Source organism: Catharus ustulatus, chromosome 5 (assembly GCF_009819885.2).
Source record: "Catharus ustulatus isolate bCatUst1 chromosome 5, bCatUst1.pri.v2, whole genome shotgun sequence".
Taxonomy (NCBI): domain Eukaryota; kingdom Metazoa; phylum Chordata; class Aves; order Passeriformes; family Turdidae; genus Catharus; species Catharus ustulatus.
Window position 1 is genome coordinate 28,181,230 of NC_046225.1, and position 22,819 is coordinate 28,204,048.

The 22,819-nt window shown below is 49.3% G+C and overlaps 2 protein-coding genes across 9 annotated transcripts; one reads left to right on the plus strand and one right to left on the minus strand.

Moving 5' to 3' along the window:
- Positions 1–386: 386 nt before the first annotated feature.
- Positions 387–17,065, plus strand: ARL9 (ADP ribosylation factor like GTPase 9). Of its 8 annotated transcripts, none has more exons than XM_033059554.2 (11): positions 387–492; positions 896–1,064; positions 5,113–5,288; positions 6,368–6,377; positions 8,529–8,571; positions 10,603–10,653; positions 11,667–11,789; positions 13,353–13,466; positions 13,765–13,885; positions 15,559–15,734; positions 16,320–17,065. In XM_033059554.2, the coding sequence occupies exons 1-11, from the start codon at positions 409–411 to the stop codon at positions 16,432–16,434; spliced, it is 1,182 nt and encodes a 393-aa protein (XP_032915445.1). In that variant the 5' UTR covers positions 387–408; the 3' UTR covers positions 16,435–17,065. The 8 variants fall into 8 exon arrangements, 7 of the variants coding, with proteins under 7 accessions (XP_032915445.1, XP_032915447.1, XP_032915446.1 ...); XM_033059558.2 differs by lacking the exon at positions 387–492 and adding an exon at positions 2,192–2,265 and having other exon boundaries at positions 980–1,064; XM_033059556.2 differs by lacking the exon at positions 11,667–11,789.
- Positions 17,066–18,010: 945 nt separating this feature from the next.
- On the minus strand, positions 18,011–21,159 carry HOPX (HOP homeobox). Its single transcript, XM_033059562.2, has 3 exons — positions 20,999–21,159; positions 20,728–20,903; positions 18,011–18,485 (listed from the first exon to the last, which is right to left on the minus strand). Exons 2-3 carry the CDS (start codon positions 20,869–20,871, stop codon positions 18,408–18,410), a joined length of 222 nt encoding a protein of 73 aa, XP_032915453.1. The 5' UTR covers positions 20,872–20,903; positions 20,999–21,159; the 3' UTR covers positions 18,011–18,407.
- Between the last annotated feature and the right edge of the window lie 1,660 nt (positions 21,160–22,819).

Here is a 22,819-nt window from a genome sequence, read left to right on the forward strand (position 1 = left end):
CTAACCTGACGGGAAGGCTGACTCCTGACTCTGCTGGAGCCCTGTCCCGGGTACCTGGACAGTGTCCTGACTGCTGCGCCGCAGCTGGGCGCGCAGACAGAGGCAAAGCTGGGAACAAATCCCGCGGGGATGGGAGCCGGGAGAGGGAGTGGGGGGAGTGTAGCAACGGGTGTGCGGAAACCGTGGCCTCCCGTACCAGCGAGAACCTGGTGTTCCCAGCCTGGCACTGGGCGCCCGGCTGGCGGCGGGAGCAGCGCTCGGGGCTGCGAGGGGGCGCTCTCCGTGCGCGGTGCGGCTGCGCGGTGTCGGGTGCCCGTGGCTGGAGTGGTGCCCGCGGCCGGAACGGTGATGGGCTCCCGCCTGCGGACCGCCGCGCTCTGCGGGGCGGCGCTGGCCCTGGCAGGCGGCATGGTCGTGGCGCTCCGGGCCTGGGCCCGCCTGCGGAGCCGTGTCGCGCTGCCCGCTCGCTCTGTAGCCGCCGCTGCCGATCAGGTACCGGGGCTAGGTCGGGGCGGCGGGCGAAGCCGCGGGATCGAGGAACACCCGCGGGGCCGCCCGGGGTCGCCCGGGTCCTCTCGGCGGGGCAGCGGCCCCGGCACTCTCCGGCAGCCCCGGAGGCGGCTTGGGCCGCGGCGGGGCGGTGGCCAGGCCGGGGCCACTCTCCCGGCTTTTCTGCCCCGCGGTGCCCGGGCCGGCTGGTGTCCCAGGGATCCCTCATCGCTGCGGCCGTTGCGTTTGTGCCGCAGGAGCCCCGCGGGCATCTTCAGCTTCTTTACCGCGGGAGGGGCTTTTGCTGTGCCCTCTAGGCCCCTTGTTCAGCCTCCTTCTTTCCCCCAGCCCTGCTAAGCTTTACTCTTGCCCCGGCCGGGTAAATGTGGTGCCCCTCGCTTTGCAGGGTAAAGGACACAGTAAGCAGATCCTGGTTCTGGGTCTGGATGGGGCTGGGAAGACTAGCATTCTCCACTCTCTGGCAATTAACCACGTCAAGCGCAGCGTGGCTCCCACCGAAGGTTTCAATGCAATCTGCATCTACACCGAAGAGTCCCAGATGGATTTTCTGGAGAGTGAGTGAACCTGTTTTACTATTGAATATAAAATAAGTTCCTGTTTTATGCCCTAGGGATCAGGCACATATTTTAAAAGTTCAATGTCCCCACATGCCTGCTTAGATAATGTGAAGTTATGATTATTTTCTCCTTGGGGATTCTGCTTTCCTACCCAGCCTCTTTGCGTGAGAAGACATAATGGTGTTAGACATCAGTTCTCATTCAACCCTGACATCCTGGGAATTCTACTCCCAGAGAGAGATGGGTAATAAGCCTGCTTGGGTGAAACAAGCTGAGATTTCCCCAAGTAAGCCCTGTGTTGTAACCCATAGCTGTTGTACTGCTTCTTCTTGGTGCTTGTGCCTGGCAAAGGGCAGGAGCTACAGAGGAATAAATAATAAGTGAAAGAGAGGGGAAGACAAAAACTTTATACCCTTTCTGTTCAAAAGCCTCCTAAAATGGTGTTTTCCAGTCTTTAACAGTCTTTTGAATGTCTGTAGCATTTTGTTAAAATTTCTGTATTATCTTCAACTCTGATTTTTGAGTATTGTCTCTGCCTGCAGAGGGCATCTCCTGTGATGCCTCTGGTGTGTCACAGCTATTCGAGGTGCAGCTAGCTGATGGGAAAGGTGGAAGCCATGGGATCAGGTCACTCCCTGGTACAAAGAGGCTGACATCCCAGCTTCATCCATGCCTGCCTTCTGTCGAGGCAGGAGCTGCTCGTTACTTCCTGCTGTTTCTCCACTGTGCTTTACCAGTGCTTTACCAGTGCTTGACTGGCTCATTTGGCAGCTAGCCCATAGATGCCTCTGTACCTTTAGCAAGTCTAAAGGAGTTGTGCTGTTCCCAGGTAAGTTTTTGGGGTGTGGGGATGAGGCAACTTAGTCAGAGTTTCATTCCCACTCTTATTACCATAGGAGTCTCTGCAGTGGTAATGCTTGGGGAAATAATCTTTAGACAGATGCTTGTAATCTGTGCTCCTTGCCTGGTAGGTAAGAGGGTGTCTCCTACTGGGATGTGCTTTGCCTGTCTGAGCTCAGAGAAATCCACAGTGTCTCTTCTTCCTGGGGATTGTCTGGGCCCAGCATTGCCCGCCCCACAGCAGAACCTGTTGTTCCTGAGTCGTCTTTCCCTCTCTGGTCCAGGTTGGTAGTGACTGAGATGTGATGGCTGCTATCTGACCCATGGGAAATGCAATGTCTCAGGCCAGTTCAGCCAGGTAAATCCATCCATGGCTCTCTAATCTGGTTACTTAGCCAGTCTGTATCGTCGCCTAGTCCAGGGTTTAGCAGCCTATGCTGTGATCACTTGGCAGGGGTGATCAGCAAATAGCAGGGGTTTTATTTTGCTGGCTTAGACAGGTGGAAAACTGTTCTATTTCTTTGTACCAGCGTACAGATAACTGGGTGGTATCTTGTCCTGTGCATGGGGTAGGAGCTCCTGGCTTCTGTTGAGTTCCTATAAGTTTGGGGGAGAAAAGTATTCTCTGTGAGGTTGCTGACCTCTGGGTTATGCTATGCAAGAATACACTTAACAAAGGGAGCAGTGCTGAGCCCCTGCAGTATCACAGTATGGAATCGGGCTCCTGTTCCAAACATTACATGTCAGTCACAGCCCTTTGGCTCCTTTCCATAATGGCAGACTTGCAGTTACAGTAATTTCACGAATACAAGCCGCAGCAATTTGACAAAAATTTTGGTGGAAACCCGGAAGTGCGGCTAGTATGTGAATAATTTTCTGACATTTACAACCCCAGATGTGCCAGCCAGGGCGCCGAGCCAAGCACCTGCCAGTAAAAGCCGGCATTCCGCGATTGTTACAGTGTTACTGTGTTGCCCTGGCTCCCTGCAGGCAGCACGGCGGGCGGGGAGAGAGGCGGGAGAACTCTCTTCTTCCCTCCTCTGCCGCAGCCCAGGGGAGGACGGGTGGGGGGGCGTGCCGCCATTGCCGCGGCTCGGGGAGCCGACGGTGGCCCTGCGCCGCCATTGCTGTGGCTCAGGGAGGACGGGGGGGGGCGCCGCCATTGCCGCGGCTCGGGGAGCCGACGGGGGCCCTGCGCCACCATTGCCGCGGCCTGGGGAGGACGGGGGGGGAGCCCGTGCCGCCATTGCCGCGACTCGGGGAGCCGACGGGGGCCCTGCACCACCATTGCCGCGGCCCGGGGAGGACGGGGAGGGGCGCCGCCATTGCCGCGGCTCCGGGAGCCGACGGGAGCCCCGCGCAGCCATTGCTGTGGCCCGGGGAGGCAGGTGGAAGCACGCGCCGCCATTGCCACATCTCGGGGAGCCGACGGGGGCCCTGCACCGCCATTGCCGTGGCCCGGGGAGGATGGAGGGGGGCGCCGCCATTGCCGCAGCTCCGGGAGCCGATGGGAGCCCCGCGCAGCCATTGCTGTGGCCCGGGGAGGCAGGTGGAAGCGCGCGCCGCCATTGCCACGTCTCGGGGAGCTGACGGGAGCCCCGCGCAGCCATTGCCGCGGCTCGGGGAGGAGGCGGGGTGCTTTGTCCGCGCCCGCCGCCGGCGCCACGGGTGCGGGAAAGCTCCGTCCCTGCCCGCCGCCGACGCCATGGGCGCAGGAAAGCTCCGTCCCCGCCCGCCGCCGCTGCCGTAGGAGCGGGGGAAGCTCCGTCCCTGCCAGCCACCGCGGGGCAGCACCGACCCGGGGTGACCGAGCCCAGTGGCAGCGGCGGGAGGCCCCGAGCGGCAGCACCGGGCTGGGCCACCTGGCCCCGTCAGCAGCCCCAAGCGGGCCGAGCCTGCACAGCCTTAGCTCAGCCAGTAAACCCCGCCCTCCCGCGGTTCTGTTACTAATTGCACGCGGGTCCTCGCTGTGAACAACAGAGCGGCTTATATTCGGGTGCGGCTTATTTATGGACAAAAACCGAAATATTTGCCAACACCCAGAGATGCGGCTTATACTCAGTGTGGCTTGTATTCGTGAATTTACTGTACACTGGGCCACTTGAAGAGGCAGGCATGCTCTAGTGAGAAATGTTACTTCCCTTTCCATATTCTTGAAACTACTGAACCCTTTTGACTTAAGTGAAAACAAAATTGCTTTGACACAGAACAGTCATAAGAGACGTCTGTATAGTCAGACAATTTTGAAAAGAGCTCCTATGTAAGGCAGGAGACAGTGATAGGGAACCTCAGATACTTAACTTTGAAAAACTTGCCACTTTTGAAAGACGCCCATGTCTTTTGAGTACCTCGGCACTCTCTGAGTGAGTGGTCCTGCAATGTGTCTGGAGAAGACCTAGAAACCTGAAAACAAATCTGAAATACTTAATATACTGATACTTATTCCTTCTGCTATTAAACTCAGCAAACTACTGAATTCTTTGTCCCTAGATGGGAACAACAATCTCAAACAACTTGCTATCTATGGTTTCACTAGAAAATTATTTTATGGCCTAGTTTTGATGGTGAACAGCTTTCCTCTGTATTCAGCAGAGAAGAGCTCATGGAGAAATGAATGCTGTACAAAGATTACTCCGAAGGGTTGCCTGAAGAGTCTGCTGGAATTTGATTTTCTCTCTTCCTTAAGCATCTCTGGTTATTGACAAAACTGTGGGAATTTTGAGTTCATTTATACTGTCATAAAAACAAAATTAGAGTCCTCCTCACCTCAGAGCTAAATTTCTCCTCTGGAAATTGTAGACCTGCTTTGTCTTAAAATGAGATGGGCATTTGGAGATAGGTAATATGGGGACATTTGGTGTCTATGGACACTGAACTCCCCTTCTGCTCTCCTTACTTGCTTGAGAGCAAGAACCAACAAGGCAGAAAGCAACTGTAAAGAAATTGAACCCAGAATCCTCTCAAAATAAGAGCTTAAAGTGGAAAGATTTTTTTTTTTTCCTCCAGAGCATACACATATGCCTTCATGGGACCTGACTGGGGAAAACAAAGCTGTTTTCAGTCTCATGTAGAGTAGCTCAAATACTTTGAGGTTTTGATAATCCAAATACCTTGGATTTTCAGCCCAGGGTCTGCTGTCTGCACCTGTGGGAGCAGTGCTGCTTGAATTACTTGGTGAATCTTGTGCTGTTGTCTTCCCTTCCAGTTGGGGGCAGTGAATCTCTTCGTTCTTACTGGAAGATGTACTTGCCCAAAGTGCTGTTGCTGGTCTATGTCGTGGACTCGGCTGATCATGCCCGACTGCCTATGGCGAAACAGCTGCTTCATCAACTAATCCAGAATAATTCCACCCTGCCTGTGGTAGTTTTGGCCAACAAACAGGTAACAGTTCCCTGCTGCTGGCACAGCTTTGGAAACAGCAACAAAGCTTTTCAAATGAGGCTTCACGCCTTTAAGGACCGCACATGGCTGGGAGTCTTTCTGACACACCTGTTAACCACAAAACAAAATAATCTGAGGTAGTTTTGGATATGTAAGATGCAGATCCTGTGCTTGGTGAAGATGCAATCAGAGCTGTCGGTGGAAACTGCTGTACAGTTGCAAGGCATGGGAGCTTCAAGGGAGACTACAGTTAGATCTGAAGTTAGGTTTCTGTTCTGAGTATCTGCCTAGAAGTACCACTTCACCAAGCCGACAGCATTATTGAAAAAAGTGAAGCATTGTTGTTTGCCTTCAGTTAGTTGTTCCTAAGGCTGCTTCTGAAACCTGAGAGAAAGAGCAGCTTTCCTCACAAGGCAGTGCTTCCTTTTTTTTTTTTTTTAAGATCTTTGTGAAAGTCTCAAGGATTGGTGCTGTACCTGGAAAAGAATTGGGCCTCTAGTACAATCAGATGACAGAAGAGCCCAAGGGTCTTAATCACAGATTCTCTTTTATCAAGGTTGTGTGCGCAGTTTGCTCTACATTGTTACCTCCTAAATTACTAGTAACTGAGGCTCGTTACTAGTAGTCATTTTTGTTACTCTTGAGCACAAGTGCAGGCTTGGACTTCATCAGACTCAAATGCATCAGAAACACTGCTGGCTGAGAAGGTAGGCAGGGCATGACTGTTGTGTATTTGCCCTATTCTTGTAACTCTTTTTTTGTGCACCTGGGGTCTTGGGCCAGCAGTGTTTTTGTCTCCCTTGTGCAGGTGGTCTTACATAGTTATCAGAAACAGTGGAATTAGTGTAGAAATAGAAGCAACTGTACCCATATTTCTTTGGGATGAAATTAGGTTAGAGATTAACTCTTTTTCCCAAGACATTTTAGTACATGGGAAGTGACGTCATAGTAGGTACATAAGACTGGTACCCCAGAGCCTTTGAGACTCTTTCCCTCCCTGGACAAAAGCAGTGACTCAAAGGAAGAATGCTGCCACCACCTCTTGCAACTAACAGTGTTGTTTTATTTTTGTGTAACAGGACCTCAAAGGTGCATATTGCATCACTGATATTCACGATGCTCTGGCTCTGTCTGATATTGGGGACGAGAGGAAGATGTTCTTGATTGGTACCCATGTGGCAGAAGATGGCTCTGAGATCTCTTCCGGCATGAAGGATGCCAAGGAACTGATAGGGCAGCTGGTTTTGGAAACACAGTAACAGCTCTTTTCTTACAACATGGTGTTTGCAGCTGAGGGAGAGCAGGTGTTAGTATATGGTCAGTTTTCTGTGTGGCAGCTGAAATGTACAGATATGCTTTCCTGATGGGTAAGGAATTCCTCTGAAAGTGATATCTAGTCGGTAAGAAAATCTTAATTTATAGTGGTTTGAAAATACCTTTGAGAAGTAGTCTATTTTTAGCATGTTTGTAGGAGAAAAATACTCTGTCTCTCAGGCAGCAGATTTAAGGGAAAATACAGCTTAGATGGGCTAGATACCTTCATGTCATGTGGGAATCGAGCACTGACTTCTATGGAAGAAAGCTGCATCCAGTGAATTTAACATGGCTTGATGTCTCAGGTTAAAGTGAAATATGTTTACTTCACAGATTTTTACAGAACCATTTTAACAGTGCTGTTCTGTTAAAAATGAGACCTTACATCTTGACAGTGTCAGAAATTTAAGGTGCTGCAACTATTATTTTTGACAGTGACAATTCTTGTTGTTGTATTGGACACAGTTGTTATGGGAGTGGCAAATTGGTAATCTCTGGAAATTGGGTTGGCTACTGCTTCTTCAGTGGGTAAGAACAAGAAAATGAAAGCAGTATGTGTTAGATGTTTCTTTGCCTCCAGGCAAAAAACCAAAATGGAGTAATTTGAGGTAGTGACTGGATGCTTTTAAGTTAAATTGACAGCAAAGGTGAGAGACTTGTCCATCAGGTTGAGCAGCTTATTTAAGCTTAGTCCGAGATGTCCTCGAGCAAGCAGTCTTAGTTGTGACAACCCTATTGTTTCTTGATAGTGATTTCTGTTAGCAGGTTAGGAAGGTGACAAGTTGCTGAGGAGTGTCACTCTCCCAGTGTCCTCCTAATTATACTCAAAGGATGTGAGCCAGGAGCAGTCCTGTAAAGGACCGATTTTGCACCCGCATCTATTGTATGAGGCTTTTATAGTTTTATAGTTTTGTCGTTTGTAACAGACGCATAAAGCAGAAAATTCCACCCTAACCACCGGTCCGGGCTGCTCTCTTCTCTTCCACTTGGGGAACAAGACGTTCGGGTGCGGGAGGCTCCCGAAGCCTCTCTGGGGCTGCCAGAATGACAGGGACCCGTGGGGAGAGGCCAAGCCCGTGCGGCTGCTGTCGTGGCCCGGGCTCGGGCTGTCACCGGCACCCAGTGTGTGTGCCCCGGCCCGCCGCGGCCGGGAGGGGCGGGCGGAGCCGTTGGGCGGGGCGGGGCGGGGCGGGGCGGGGCCGAGCCATGGCGGCGGCTGGGAAGGTCTACGGTGCGTGGGACTGGGGCAGCTGGGCCTGAGCGGCGCTGGCACCCGCGGGTGGGGGCGGCCCCTCCGCCGAGCCCCGGCGCCGACCCCAGTCTCGGCCCCGACCCCAACCCCGGCGGGCTCGGGCAGGGAGGGCTTCCGGGCACGGTGGGCTAGCTAGCGCCGGCAGGCCCCGGGCACTGTAGCGGGTATTGCGGGATGCCGGGCCCGTTTCATAGTCATCGCTGCCGTCGGGGCATGTGGCTGCACGTGTTGCCACGTCGCTGCTTTCCCTGTCATCCCGTATCCCTGACCTCCTCGTTGTTTTGTCCCGGCACCGAGTTCCAGTTCAACACAGCTGCTACTCTCCTAAGGCTCTGAAAACCATCCCTGGAAGCTGCTGAAGGCAGTCATAAGGGGTGGCTACACTGAGTCAGGTGGGAGCCCATAGGCTGGAGACCACTGGTGCTTGTGCCAGGAGGAGGATGTAGTGCTGGGGGTGCTCTATCCTGCAGCCTTGGGGGTTGCCAGCATCCCCCTGTGAGAAGCAACCACTGGAGAGGAAGGTACCAGGGAAAAACAATACAAACATGCTGAGCAGCTGTCCTGAGGAGATGCACAGACTTCGTCTGCTATATGATTATTGCATGTGAAAGAGCAGGCAGCCCAGGCTCCAGGTGTCATCAAGCTTTTAAATTTACCTATTCTTGTCTTTGCAGTGCCATCTTATACATCTTACACACCTGTAAGCCCACGCAGCAGGTAAGAAGCCCTCCCCTCCTGGCTGGGTGTTCAGGCCATTGTTTCTTGAGAGGGCTCAGTCAGGGATTTACACCAATCAGTGAGTTAATATATTGGATGACACTGTGATAAACACTTGAGAGGAAATTATGCCTGGTTTTGCCCTTACCTCAGCTTCTGAAAAACATCCATCCATCCTGTCCCTTCAAAACAGAAGCTGTGACTCTTCACTTTACAGGGCATTGATCTCAAAAGGAGTTGATCGCCCTTAAGCAATGAGTCTGTGAATGCTCAGACAGTGGAGAGGAAGTGTTTCTGTGTCTGGCTGAAGCAAGATCCCATTTTTCTTGCTGGGAAGCATGAGCAGGCCCAAACAATAAAGGCTCCACCAGGGCTGTCTTGTCAGTGAGGTGGTTTAACCCATTCAATTTGCAGAGCTGCTGTAGGTACATCCTGAGTGAGGATGCCTGTCTGTCTAGAGCTTTTGCCATGATAAATGTAATATTTCTTTTTGTAATTGGAAAAAGACCAAAAAAAGGTTGTCAAGTGAGTTGAGAGACCTGATGTGAATGTATGTGTACCTTGTTCTTCGCTGGATCATGATGCAAACTTTGTACAGTAGTGTGGGGCACTAGGACCACGTGTATATTGTGCTAGATTTGGCTGTGGCTGTGTGTTGGGTCTATGCCAGCAGCTGAGGAAAAGCAATGAGCCTACTTGCAGAGATAGTGCCAGCTCTGCAACACAGCTAGAACTCTGTGTGCTAGTCCTTCATCCCATTGCACCTTTGCAAGGAAAACCCTCTGGGGATCTGCTTGGAAATCAAGAACTTAAACTGGGTTTTGGCTCCTGAAATGATGTCTGTCTTCCTGACCGTATCCTGTCTTGGACTGGTGACAGGGGGCCAAAGTCCTATGGGCAGTTGTCTCTGTGGAGTCTCAGCAGGACTTGCGCTTGCAGCACTGTGGCCCAAGTTAGGTGTGACAGGCGTCTCATGCAGTGATATGTTGTAACAGCACCTGCCATTTCAGGGATCTCTGTGACACTGAGCTCTCTGACAAGCATTTGCCAGGGCTTGGCATCTTACTAGCAGTATTAGTTCAATCAGAGAAACCGCAGGTGTGTCCCCAAAGCAGATTGTTTTCTGTTGGCAAATATCTCTCTCTGCTGGTGTCCTTGGTCTTCTTTGGGGCCGTGCTGCCGTATTGCCAGGTGATATGGAGCAGGGGAGCAATACCCCAGGCACCTTCTGTGCTTTTTTCCATGGTAGGGCATTTCCACAGTTGCCTGCCAATGCGGTTGTTCACTAGCTGTCTGTGGGTAGGCACCTGTAGCCCCAGTGGTTGGGTATGGGGTTGGTCTGTGACATAAAGGAGTTCTGTAACACATTTGTGGCACTGGATCATCTTGTTCTCTCTGTACCAAGGCTCATGAAGTTCAGGCACTTCCCAGTCACTGGGATTTCAGGACTCAGCAGTGATACCTGATCTTCATGAAAGGTTTTGGTCTGTTGTATATTCAGTAAAAACATTTCCAGAGCTGCTCCTGGGGCAAAGACCATGTATGTTCCTATGTCTCTATAGCATCTAGGACCTCTATGCTAAACAGACTGAAATAAAACATGCTCCTGAAGCCATGTGGGAATACAGTGGTGTCCCCATGGTGCCTTTTATTAAACCAGTGGTGATAACAGGTGTTTGTTCATCTGACCTCCCATAGGCTGGGAGATCATCCTTCTCGTACCTATTCCATGGTATGTTATTGACCAGAAAAGTTCTTTCCCACTCTCCTAGCCATCAGTGGAGGCAGAATTGCAAATTTGTGTCTCTGCAGTCCAAGAGAAAATACAAAAATTCATGGGCTGGTGAGTTTGCCAGATTAAATAGATGGAAAGTTCTTGAAGAGAGAGGTCCTTAATTCAAGGGAATGGAGGCAAAAGCAAAGGGGCTTGTGAGTGTTTATATGGCTTTGAGTACAGCAATAGCTTCTTATGCTTTGTTGGTTTAACTGTATTGTTAATGGCATGTTTGTCCTTTTCTGCAATTTTGGCAGGATACATGTACTTGCAGAACCCAAGCCAGTATTTTGTGAAAGCAGTCCCAGGTAAGTAGGTGCTCTAACAGCACTTGCTCAAGGGCTGGGGACTGACAGGGCTCAGCTGGAGCAGACCTCTGGCCATTGTCTTGCTACTCCTTTACCCTTTGACTGAGATGCAGACTGAGATGTTCCATACTTGAGCAGGCTCCCTTCATCAGGGCTCCCTTCAATTTGCTCTTTCAAGTTCTCAGTCAAAAACCTGGGCTTGGCTGGAGCCTTGCCTTTGTTGCCCCATCTGATCTGAGCTGCCCAACTGAGATATTGTGGGGTAGAATGGTGTGTGGTGCAAGGTGACCCAAACATGGGAGCCAGGCTGCTCTGTCCAAAAGATACAGCCCAGCTTTAGGAACTGAGTTGCTGTCTATGTGATGTGATGAAACTACAGCTTGACAAGCCAGGGCAACAGTCGCTTGATAACATCTCTTTTGTATTATCTGTATGGGTCTTGGAAAAGGCTCCACAAACCCATTGCCCTGCTGTTCCCTGTCCCAACTACCCCAGTACCCTCTCCCACCATGGCCTCTCAGTGAGGGATGAGTAACTCTGAATTTGCCCTGGGCACAGGAGAGTAACCACTAACCTGCTGTAAAACCTCACCCACTTTCCATGGCACACCCTGACTGTAACATTATTACTATTTTTACTGTCATACCTGTGGTGTAGTTAGGTGGTAATGGTGAGGCATAAGAAATGCAATGATGAAACTCCTCCAGGGGTTTCAGAGATGTAATGAAATTACTCTTTCTGCACATCCACTGGTAACTAAAACCTGACCTATCACTTAAAGACCCTTTTCTTTTTAGTTGACTACAACCAGCAGGAGACTGTTGGGAAATTCAGTGCCACAGAAGGAGAATGCTCAGGGGGTGGTAGTGGCACTTTGCAGGGGTGGGGAGCCATAGGACATATATGTGTATGTGTGTGTGTGTTCCATCCTAGGCAGGGAAGGATAGCCCCAGCAAACACATTTCACACTTGTGCATGTTACTAAAATTTCGCAACCTTGCTGTTCCTGCTAGGCTTGTATGGGGAGACCAAGAGACGATATGGACCCTCTCATGGGGTGCTTTGACAGCTCAACCATCTGCAAGAATATTGTCTCTGTCCAAGCCCAAGAAAGATTTTAGCAAGTACGAGTGCAGGTCAGTGATGCGGTAGCACATCCTGGGGATGGAGGCAACTCAGACCATGTTCTCTAGGGGAGCGTACTGGCTCCCAGGGAAAGGGGAGATGCCGTCTCCTCTCCTGAAGAGACTGCCCTGCAGGTAGCTCCATGGCACTGAAACTCACCAGCTGTTTTGTGCATGGAACAGGGGCTGTCTGAAGCAGAAAAGAAAGTGCTATGGAACTATAGTCACCCTGAGTACTTGACTTCCAAAATGAGGGGGAACTGGGGAGTGCTAAATTTTGGTGCCCTTTTATTTCCTCATACCCACTTTCTAGCTGTGAGAAGGACTTCTGCAACACATAGTTGCTGGTTTGATTAGAGCTCTGGGTTCCTATCAGCTGCCCTAGAAGCTTGATCTTGATCTCAGTCTCCAAGCACAAGAGAGCATGTTCTTCTGCTGTAACAAAAATACCCATCCAACAGCTGTGCTTTGGTTTGAAGTAGACATCATGTGCATGCATATATTCCTTGATGGAATGTGTGTGTTGCACCTGTGAGTAGGGAGTAACTGTCTTTAGAGTGTTCCCTGTCCTATTGGGGCTGATGCAGCCGAGCCAAGTACCTGGATACAGCTAATGGTCCCCTGCATCCTCTTGGAGTCTGAATTAAATGTTTAAGAACCTTGCAGTGTTCTGCTTCTGGAAGGACTCCAGGTCTCTTGCCTTGAGTTAAACCTCTGCTGTCACTGCGTGGCGAAAAACTAAACCATGTTTTGGAATTGGAATGAAAAATTATGTAAAACGTATAAATGACTGTGATGCTGCATTACTTGAAGCAAGTCATCTGTAGCTCTGTTGGAGGAGATGAAACTCTTTTGGGGTTAGAATGGTGATTGCTAGTCTGTTAGAAGTCTCCTAGCAATGAGAATGGAGATGAAACTGTGTTGCACTCTTGGCTTTCCTCTACCTGGAGGGATGTCGAGACATCAATGTCTGTAGTTTTCTCCTCTCTGTCACTATCACCAGTTAGGGGCTCTTATCCTCCTGAGAGCTTCTGCCTCTTGCTAAAGGTGTCCATATGACAGCCCTTCCTGCCTTTCTGCTTACCTCTACTTGTTCCTTCCCTGGTGATGACAGGCATATTCCAACAGTTATGCTTGATTGAATGCTGGATGAACAAGGCACTAGGGGAGATACCAAGATGAAAGGAGCTACAAGTACAAGAGCATGAGGTTCTATCAAGCCATTATAAAAAAGAGGTTTCTAAATTGGCAGAGCTGGCCAACATAAATGCTGCCAGGTTTTGTGGGGCAGCTTCTTTAAATGGTCCAGGAAAAGCCTAGACTTTGAAAGCAATGCACTGAGGGTGCTTAAAAGAGGACTCTTCAGGTGCAAATGGCATTTAAAGTGAGGAAATCTCAGGTGTAAATGCCTACTTGTTCATGCTTTTCCATTTGCACCAGTATCAGCTTTTGTACATGTAGCAGGTATGGATGTTTAACCAGACTTAGGTTACCATCTGCCAGGATCATGTTCTCTGTCAGTTGCCTTTTGCTAGCTGTTCTGTGCTATTCCTCAAAATCCTTCTTTCTGTACAGGTGCAGACCAGTAATTGGTGGGCGTGCCCTGCTGGCAAAGTTTGGCTACCCTTCTGAACGGCTGCTGAGGTTGGCTGAACCTAAAAAATACCTCCCTGCTTACCTGGAGAAAAGGTGAGAGGCTAGAAAGCCTATAGGGTGCTATAGGGAGAGCCTTTGGCCTTGTAGCATCAGTGCATCTTCAAAGTAATAAATGTAGGAACACAGGATGGGTAAACAGAGGACAAAATGCAGAGCAGGGTCTCTGCTGGGATTAGAACTTCTGGATTCTCTCATGGGATGAGTTCTGCACTGGAAATGGCCACAAGATAAAGCTGCCTTCTGCTGCAGCAAATGTGAGGCTTAGACATCTCAGCTGCAGCCAGAGTGGGGAACATCTGTGAGTGACAGTGCCATGACTCTCTGCTTCCAGAGCCCGTGAATCTCCTGAGTGGCCCGTGTCCCTGGCTGCACGGAACTATAATGCCTCCCAGCGGATACTGGAGCTTGCCCAGCCAAAGGGGCTGCACCCAGACTTCATGCCAGCCAGAGAGGTGAGGAGGAGGTTGAGTGAGGTTTGGAGGGTACAGGGATAAAGCAAAGTGTCCTGAGTTTTTAGACCCTGTATTACACCCCTGGATGTTCCCAGTGTGTGGAGGGGAGAAGCTGTCTGGTTCTGCAGGGATTTATAACACTGGGAGAAACTGCCCTTTCAGAGAAGAATGTTGTCTCTGCAAATCTCCTGCTGGGAGACAAAAAACCAACCTGCTTAGAGCAGCTTAGTATAGCAGGAGAGCCAAGGGAGGCATCTGGGCTGCATCCTCTGATAAAGCAGCCTGGGAAAGTGGAGAAACCTGATGGAAATGGCATGTTCAGCTCTTAGGGAGTAGTTATGTTCGTAGTTGGGCAACTGTGCTTCTATCTGAGTACACAGGGGGCATGAGATTGAAAATACTATGTGTATTTTAACTGCATTTTACCAGAAGCCTAATTTATCTTTCTGATCTTGTTCCTTTTAGATGGGTCATTGCTTTGGCAGGGGTGAAAGAGCTTGGAGCAATCTCAGATTACACTCATTTCCATGGCAAAAGGCTAGGTTTTCTGGATGCAGCCTCTGGGCCTGGGAAATGGGAGGCTGGGCTGGAGCAGGACTGGGCAACAATAACCCTGTGACAAATTTTGGAAGAAGTCCCCTGCTGGAGAAGTAATGACATTTTCTGTAGGAATGCAGTTAACTGTACCAGCAAATTTACCCTGAAATCTGAGTGTCTCTCCTTAGCAGGGAAGTTATTTGATTCAGCCAGGAAGATGAATATAAAAAACATAGAAGAAATTTCTCTGCACTTTTACTTGGCTCTCATTACAGGTGCTTCCCTCCTGGCTCTGAGTGGGTGACAGCTGGGGAATCCCTATAGCACCAAAATTACTTAATAGTTGCGGTGAAAGAAAAGTAATGGATTCTGGAAAATTAAGAGTGACCATGTCTGCAGAAGAAGGGTGCTGGGATGCTCATCCTTGTAGAGAGGGAGCATGGCTCTGTGGGCTGCTGTACAAGCTCTGTGTCTGCACATCCCTCCCCCATTCTGGACCCATACAGGTGCCAATGCGGGTTTCCAGCTTTGCAACCTCGGCAAATGCATCGGTGCGGGTCCAGAAACTCGCTGAGCCCTTGATCAGGGAGTTGACTTGCTGCTCTAGGCACACCAATCCTAGTTCAGTCATCTCTACGGTAAGGAAGCATCGCTCCAGACCCTACATCGACGGGACTCTTGGCAGAGGAGAGGGCAGAGGTGCTCAGTTGCTTTTGGCTCTCTTCATCCAGCCTTGGATATTGCTGCTGTCCCTGAGGCTGGTGTAGCTGCTTTCTGAGATGGAAAGGAGGACTTGTGCTCCATTCAGAGCATGGACTGACTCCCAGCACATGTCCCCAGAGAACAGCAGAGCTGTGACTAGCCTGCACTTGTGGGGATGGGGAGAGGTGGACAAGTGCATAACTAGGATCTCCACTGTGGGGGTTGGGTTGTAAATAATAAAAAGCTGGAGGGCAGGTTGTGGGACTGGCCAGGCAGTAATTTCTCCTTCTCCAGTTTGCCTGGTGCCAAACACAGCTGAGGACAGAATCATGTCCCATCTGCATGTAGTCAGTGACTGTGAACCTGGGAACACTGAGTTGGTTGCAGGCTGAACACTCTTGAATGCCAGGACCTTCCTCCCCATTCTTCCACAGGTTTCCAGGTCACCTCAGAAGGCAATTGCGAGCCCTCGGACCATTGAGCTGTCAAAACCAAAACAACTCCATGCTAACTACACGCCCCCGCGGGATCCTGAGTGGCCTGTGACAGAGGCTGCCAAGCGTGCAGTGGCTACACCAAGGGTTCTGGAGCTGGCCCAGCCTAGTACAAGGTAGGTATGGCTTCCCTGTCACAGGGAAATTATCAACTGCCAGCCCATTTTGTGTGGCTTATGGCATCTTGTTCATTTGTGTTTGGCCAGAGAGATTAGGCCAAGATTAGGAAGTTCTCTTCCACGTACAAAATGCATGGATTTTATGTCAGGATGTGTTAATGCTACATGGATTGCAGTTTAAAAAGCGCTTTTGAGGTAGAAGGAGAGTCAAAAGAGAAGAAACAGAAACTTTCTAATGCCATCAGGAATTACTGGTTGAGACTTCTTATTAATTCCAACTGTAAAAAGCAACCAACTGGCAAAGGGCAGAGTGTAATACATTCATGTTGCCCTGCATGTTGCAGCTGACCTCAGCCCAGTCTGCAGGAAGTGCTGGGAAGGATGTTTCACAGAGGGTGAGAGAATGCCTGGCTATAGTGGCTGTGAGATATCCCTCCCCTGACGACAGCAGTGAAGGTGTGATGCCTTTTATCCTCTGTTGACAGGGAAGGGCAGGCTTAGGTGGAGGTGTGGGAGCTGGCAGGCAGCTGACAGCTGGCCTTGCTCCAGTCAGGATTGACCATACCTACCCTCTCTCTCCAGACCTCGTATGGGCTTGGCTACACTCAACCCAGATGCATTCAGAGTGAAGGGGACTGCTATGAAGGCAGCTTGTTCTCCACGGCTCCAAGAACTAGCTCGACCAATTCAGCGCTAAGCTCCCTCAGAAGTGCCTGCCATCTGCCCACATCACCCCTTGGAACATCACTCTCTCTGGGCTGTGCTGTGGCTGGAAAATCTCCTTGAACACAGTGCAGAGGCAGCACTCAGCAGGAACACTTTCTGGGAGTTAAATAAAATTATAATTCCTTAAGAATAGTCATCAGGGAAAATTAACAGAATTCGACCTAATGTGGGAAGACTCTCTCCCTAGGATGGGTTACATCTGGAGTTTCTCTCTTGATTGTTTTGCTGTAATAGTTTAAGAAGTAATGAAAACTGTTGGGGGAAGACAGCACAGGAACTGTCCTTTCATGCAGAGAAGTGTGGCAAACCAAACCCAAGAGGGTGCAGTAAGTTGATGCAACACAACTCCTGACACTCAAACAGAAGTGACAGAAGTAGAAATACAAAAGGCTACGATGTATGTTGAGTTGGCTTGGATTTGGGGCCTGTTTTCTTGAATGCCTGGAGAATAGGGAGATCCAGTTATGTAGGTGGGTTAAAGCTCTGTGGTTCAGATACTCAGTTATGTGACGCTGGGCAAAATAAGAGAATTCTGCACTGGGATTTTTGGAGCCTAACTCAAAAAAGCAGAGTTCCCCTCAGTGTAAGAGAGAAGGCAAGTTGCAAAGGCTAAGCAGAAAACAAGTATTGATGCCAGAGTCTGCAGAACAAATTCTGAGCTCCAGTCAGATCTGTGGATGAGTCAGTTTGGCAGCTGGATTGCTGGGAGCAACACAGCCTGTGTGGGGCGTGGCATAAGGGAGAATGCTTTTATCTACTTCCTATATGGTTAGTGTGTTTTTCACTGGCTGCCTAATCACTGGCGACCGGCTAGAGATACTGAGGCAAGAGAGATGTTCACCAGTAATGGACAAGAGCCACAAATGAAGGCATATGGCAGTTTCAGAGTCAATGTTTTTTAATCTTCCCTGTGTTAAGCTGATTTTCTGTTCAAAGGAGTAGAGGCCTGTGATCACAAACCAGAAAGGTATTAATCATAGGATCCATTAATTGATTCAGTAATCCACTAAGCAGAGGACTTTTGAACAAAGTAAGGTCACTGGGCAATGGTACTGGTTATTTTTAGATCAGGCCTTGTCCTGTGCCAGGATGGATGAGAGTTTGGATTTCATCCAAGAGCCCCAGTGCAACTGTATTCCTCAGGTGTGAGAAAGGCCAGGAGGAGACTGGGGTCTCCTCTGAGGCTGCCTGGGAAAAATATTGCCCTTCCAAAGAAAGGAGTCTGCCTCCTGTCATGAGGGCAGGGAGCACAAGCAGGGACATAACACAGCTCCTCTCATCAAAAATGCTGGGTTTTTATTATTGAACTGGGGAAAACCCCCAAAAAACCCATGACTTTTTTCTCACTGGTGACCTTCAACAGAAAGATAAGGGGTGCTTGGCTTGATCTGATTATGCTGTAGGCACTTGGTTTGCCAGTATCCAGAGCGGATTCAGGTATGTTGAGCCTAACCAGGTCACCTTAACAACACACTTGGTTTTCCAGATGCCCTGCTCTCTGGATGATCTATACCTTAAAGCTAGAACAAATACTTTGCCTCTGAGGATTGTAAGGAAAAGGAATCTTTATTTCTTCATTCTATATTTGAACATTTATCATGGCAAATTTTCTGCAAGCCTGGGACAAGGGCATGAAATTGCCTTTTCTTGTGCAGCTGCTATTAATGGGTTGGAATCACTAGACAGGTTGTCAGCCATCAAAAGTTGTATACACACACATGTATATGTATATGTATATGTATATGTATATGTATATGTATATGTATACGTATATGTATATATGGGTTTTTTTCTGGTTATGTACATGTTAAATAAAATTTATGTTAAATAGCAGATTATTACTTTGTATCACAAAACCTATTGCAACAGAAGAACCCCAAGGAAACCCACTCTGAAGAGCTTCACCATGGTTTATAAGAGGCAAGGGAATTGGAGCAGCATACTCTAGTCCCTGACAGACCCACTTTCTGAGGGCAGCCCTTCAGACTTCCTCCACTCCGCCAGGCGCTGCTTGAACCATTTCTGGAGAGAAAGAACAAAGCAGAGACTGAGTGCACTGCACTGAGCGAAGCCTCTGAATAACTTTGCTAGAGGTGCATATGTCAGCACATGAGACGAGGTGAGGGGAACTCATGTTGCCTACTTGTGTACAACCTACTTGTGCACCTCTTTCAAACTGATTTCTCTAGGTCACTTCAGACCGTGGCAGCATAGTTGAGTCCTTTTTTTGTTGCTGTGACTTCAGGTTTTTCTTGCGAACACAGTGAGAGATTGGCTAAGGAGCTGGATGATGTCTATTTAAGTGACTGGAGAAGTGAAACAATCACTTGCAGGTCCAAAACTGACAGCAATCAAAAGCTCAGCTGTTTCAGAAAGCATGAGAGGTACAGCACATTGGCTCTCAACAAATTTAAGAATAAATCTATTTTTAAAATTGTTTAAAAATTGTCTTAGTGTTCAGGCAATATGCACATCTCTGTTAGCAGTAGCTTAGCACTATGTCTATTTTAACTTAGTATCTGGAAGCCCATTCCAGGAGCTGCTAATGCCACTTCAAGACAGCCACAATTTAAAATATTAGATAAAATGTATCTTGTTAAAGCTACACTACCTAGGAAAAAAAGTAAAGCAAAGAAATATAACTCATGTGCTGGAAGCATAGCTCAGTCTTTTGTTTGGCAATGTGCCTGTGACTCCTTTTGCTGTAGCTCATTTTGTTGCTATATTTGTTCATAGTTATTTTTGAAGCTATTATGGTCCATAATACAACCGGGGTGCTCTCTGCAAGTGTCTCTCACACTCACACTGCCTTTGACCACATCCAATCATATGATTGACAGCCTAGCCTCCTCTCAAAAATTTCATTTTCTGTCCTAAATTATCATCTCCTCTTTGCATCTCATTGTTACTGCATTTTTTTAAAATGACTGCTATTTCTAGACGATAAAGCGCTTCAGATGTCAGGGGCAATGATTCCCTGTGTTCTATGCAATGCAGGCACTTTGCAGCTCATCACCCTAGTCTTGATTCTGTCCCTAACATGGCCTTCATCTCCAGATCTCTAGGAGCACTCTAGATTAGTGAAAAAAGATAGCTATCAGGGAAGATTTTAAGACATGTACAGATGTTCCCTGTGCATATGTGGCCTGTGTTTACAAGTTGCTGTAGGGAAAAGAAAAAAGGAACAGTGCCATTTTGATGGAGAAAAAAGATATTTTAGGGGTACTTCCTCCTTGCTGCCTCAAACAAGCAGTGATTGATACCTGCCTGTCACCAAAGCACAGTCTACTCCAGCTGAAGACTATCAGTGCAATGGATGCTTGTTCCAGCATCTTTCCCTGGGACAGGCTAAATGCTGACATAGCCAGCTCAGCTTTTATACCCCTTTGGCTTTGCTGAGGGGACAGCTAGGCTTGGCAGCTCTCTGCAAACTGCTGCTAGCTTTCCAGAGAGCTGAGTTTCTTTTCTATACTCGTAAATGCTGCAATGGGTCTAATAAATACCTGCATCACAACAAGCTGCACTGCTACCTGAAGGAATTGGGAAGAAGCTGTTTGCTTCTGAAGCCCATGATAGCCCACAAGTAGCTAGTTGGAGCACAGGTTTTTGCTGGAATTCCCAGACAGTGGCAGCCTGTGGAGGGATATTTGGAGGTTTCTATGTCTCCCGGAGAGGTTGACAGACTTGCCTGACATCTGGGGTTAGGGATGCTGAGGCAGAGGGTGCACAGCCTGAGCATGTCTCAGAGCACATCCTGCAGGAATTGCATCTATCCTCTATCTGTTTTTAAATTACAGTAGTTTCTTCAGACCTTAAACCAGCAATTGTTTATGCATCCAAGAATATCAGAAATGGTTTGGAAGAACAGCATGCATGGGTTGTACATGCAGGAGCAGAAACATATGGAGTGTAGGAAGGATGTGGGGCACAGGGAGGTTCTGTGTTGCATTAAAGCTCTGTGAGTGCAGAGGGTTGTGCTGGCGATTGCAGAGGTGCAGAGGAGACTTTTGGGTGCAGTGAGGAGTGTGCAGGGTGCACGATGATGCAGAGAGTGCAAGCAGGGAGCACATGGGGCACAGAGGAGTGCAGGCAGTGTGAGGAAAGCATGAGAAGGGCAGGGGCTGCTGTAGGAAGGCTGTGCTGGGGCCATATGGGTGCAGGTGTATGACAGAGAGACCAGGACAGGACAGGCAGATGTGGGGCACAGAGGCATGCAGGGGGAGAGGGGCTGGTACTAGGGGTGGGATGAGGGGCATATACTCACCAGAGTCTGCTCCTCGGAGAGCCCAGTCTCAGCAGCGATGAGGCACAGTGTGGTGGGGTCAGGATGCTTATTCACCTTGCAGAAGTGGTACTCCAGGATCTCCAGTTGCTCCTCAGTGGGAATCACTGGCTTTTCCATGGCCATCTTCTCCTGTGGCAGGTCTATGGGGCCAGGCACTGCAGAGAGGGGCTGGTGTCATTGCTTAAGCTGGGAGTGGCCAGTGGGGCCACACTTGCTGAGCCCCAGATTAGCCATCCGTGTCCCCACCAACCTCCTCTCCCAACCCTGGCTGTTGCCTCTGGCTGCAGCAGGGCTCAACTCCCTTCCCAAAGACATGCCAGGGAGCTCAGCTGGGAGCACCAGCCCCCCAGCAACTCATGTCTCAGTTTCCTCACTGCAGTGACCACACGGCAACAGTGCCCAGCGCTGAGCTGTCTCACCATCCTCAGCTGGCAGGAAGCTGCAGGCTGCTCAGCACTCCACTGGTGCTGTATTTATAGCCAGAGTGACTCCCATGGGAACGATTCCTGTTTATAGCTGTATTTAGGCCTGGACGTCACTTAGGAGTGATGTCACAGCAATGGGCATGTTCAAGGGGGTTAATTTAAAGATATTAGTTAAAAAACATTATTTATCCTCTGGGTGAAGGGACAATATCTGACATCTAACCCAGTAGGCTGTTTTTCTTCCCCCTGCTTCTCAGTGATCAGGCAAGTTTGTGCAAAGGAACGATAAAACAGAGCATACAAGATCTTCTGGGAGCATGGTCTTTGACCCAGCAACCACCCTATTTCCCCTCTCAGAGTCAGTGTCCTGGTCCTTCTCTTAGTAGTGTGGCTGGACATACACAATGCTGGCCATGAGAAGGTGAGCTGCATTGTTTTAAGTAACACTTAATGTTGCCACACGTGGGCATAAACAGTTTGTCCTATTGTTCCTGAGCATCACTGAACCGGTTGGTTGGTTGGTTGGTTGGTTGGTTGGTTGGTTGGTTGGTTGGTTGGTTGGTTGGGTTTTGGTGTATAAGTGTTCAAATCCTCAAGGACTGTACCCAGCATATGTCTTGCTCAAGCACTTGCTTCCTCTGGCAGTGGTCAGTCCTAGGTGCTCCCAGCAATGGCAGCACTAAGAAGCCCATGTTTTCCTCCAGAATAACATTTGTCCCACTTGTGCCTTGCATAATCTCTGGAAGATTTGGCCTAAAAGAACAAGCAAAACAAGTGCATCTTGGCTAAGTGACACACCTCTCCTCTGCTGGGCTCCAGGTTTGCTTTTACATGATAGAGGGTCCAGCTTGCTAATGCAGTCAACTAAAACATGACGCACTGCCCCCACAGAGCATGCACAAGTCCCTTGATGCTGAATCACTGTGGTGTTTTTGAAACCAGGCTGTGGGGTATTGGCAGGGGAGGAGCCAGTTGCAAAAATGTGGCCTTTCTTGATCAGCTCTCCTGCTGTCCCAGTTGCCTGGCCCATCTCTGTCAGGTTGGCTGGTTGGTGATGCTGGCTCTCCAGTGCTGCCAGGAGCCCTTGGCCCTTCTTGGGACTCCTGTAGGCCATCTGCTGCAGACCTGCCCTACCTCCACTGCAGTCTGGCTTTTCCTTCCCTTTGGCTCTGGGGTATAATCCTGGAACATTCATCACTCTGCACTCCTGATGCATAGGTTTAAACCCAACTGCTTTCTTGATTGACTGATAACTCACTTTTATGTACCCTGGGGGTATTGAATGCCCCAGGGCTTTCACTTGCTGACAGAACTGCTAGGATGGAGCTCAGCTTCAAAACTGTCTTGCAGCTTGCTAAGAGCCAGGCACAGTGAGAAGCTGGAGAGATCCTCTTCTTTGAACTTTACCTCATAATGCAAAGATGCCCCTGAGCCTCCTCTACAGAAAGTACTTTGACTAATAAAATAATCCTTTGCCATTTGAGTAGGGGCTTATAAATAGACCAGGGTTGGTTGTGAAACAGCCCACTCTGCTTGAGTCACTTGGTATAAATACTGATTGTAACACAGTAGTTGTGTAACACTGGAGTACCTCTGAGCTAGATGGAGTGCTGGTAGACAGTATCACCCACCAGCCCTAGGTGGAC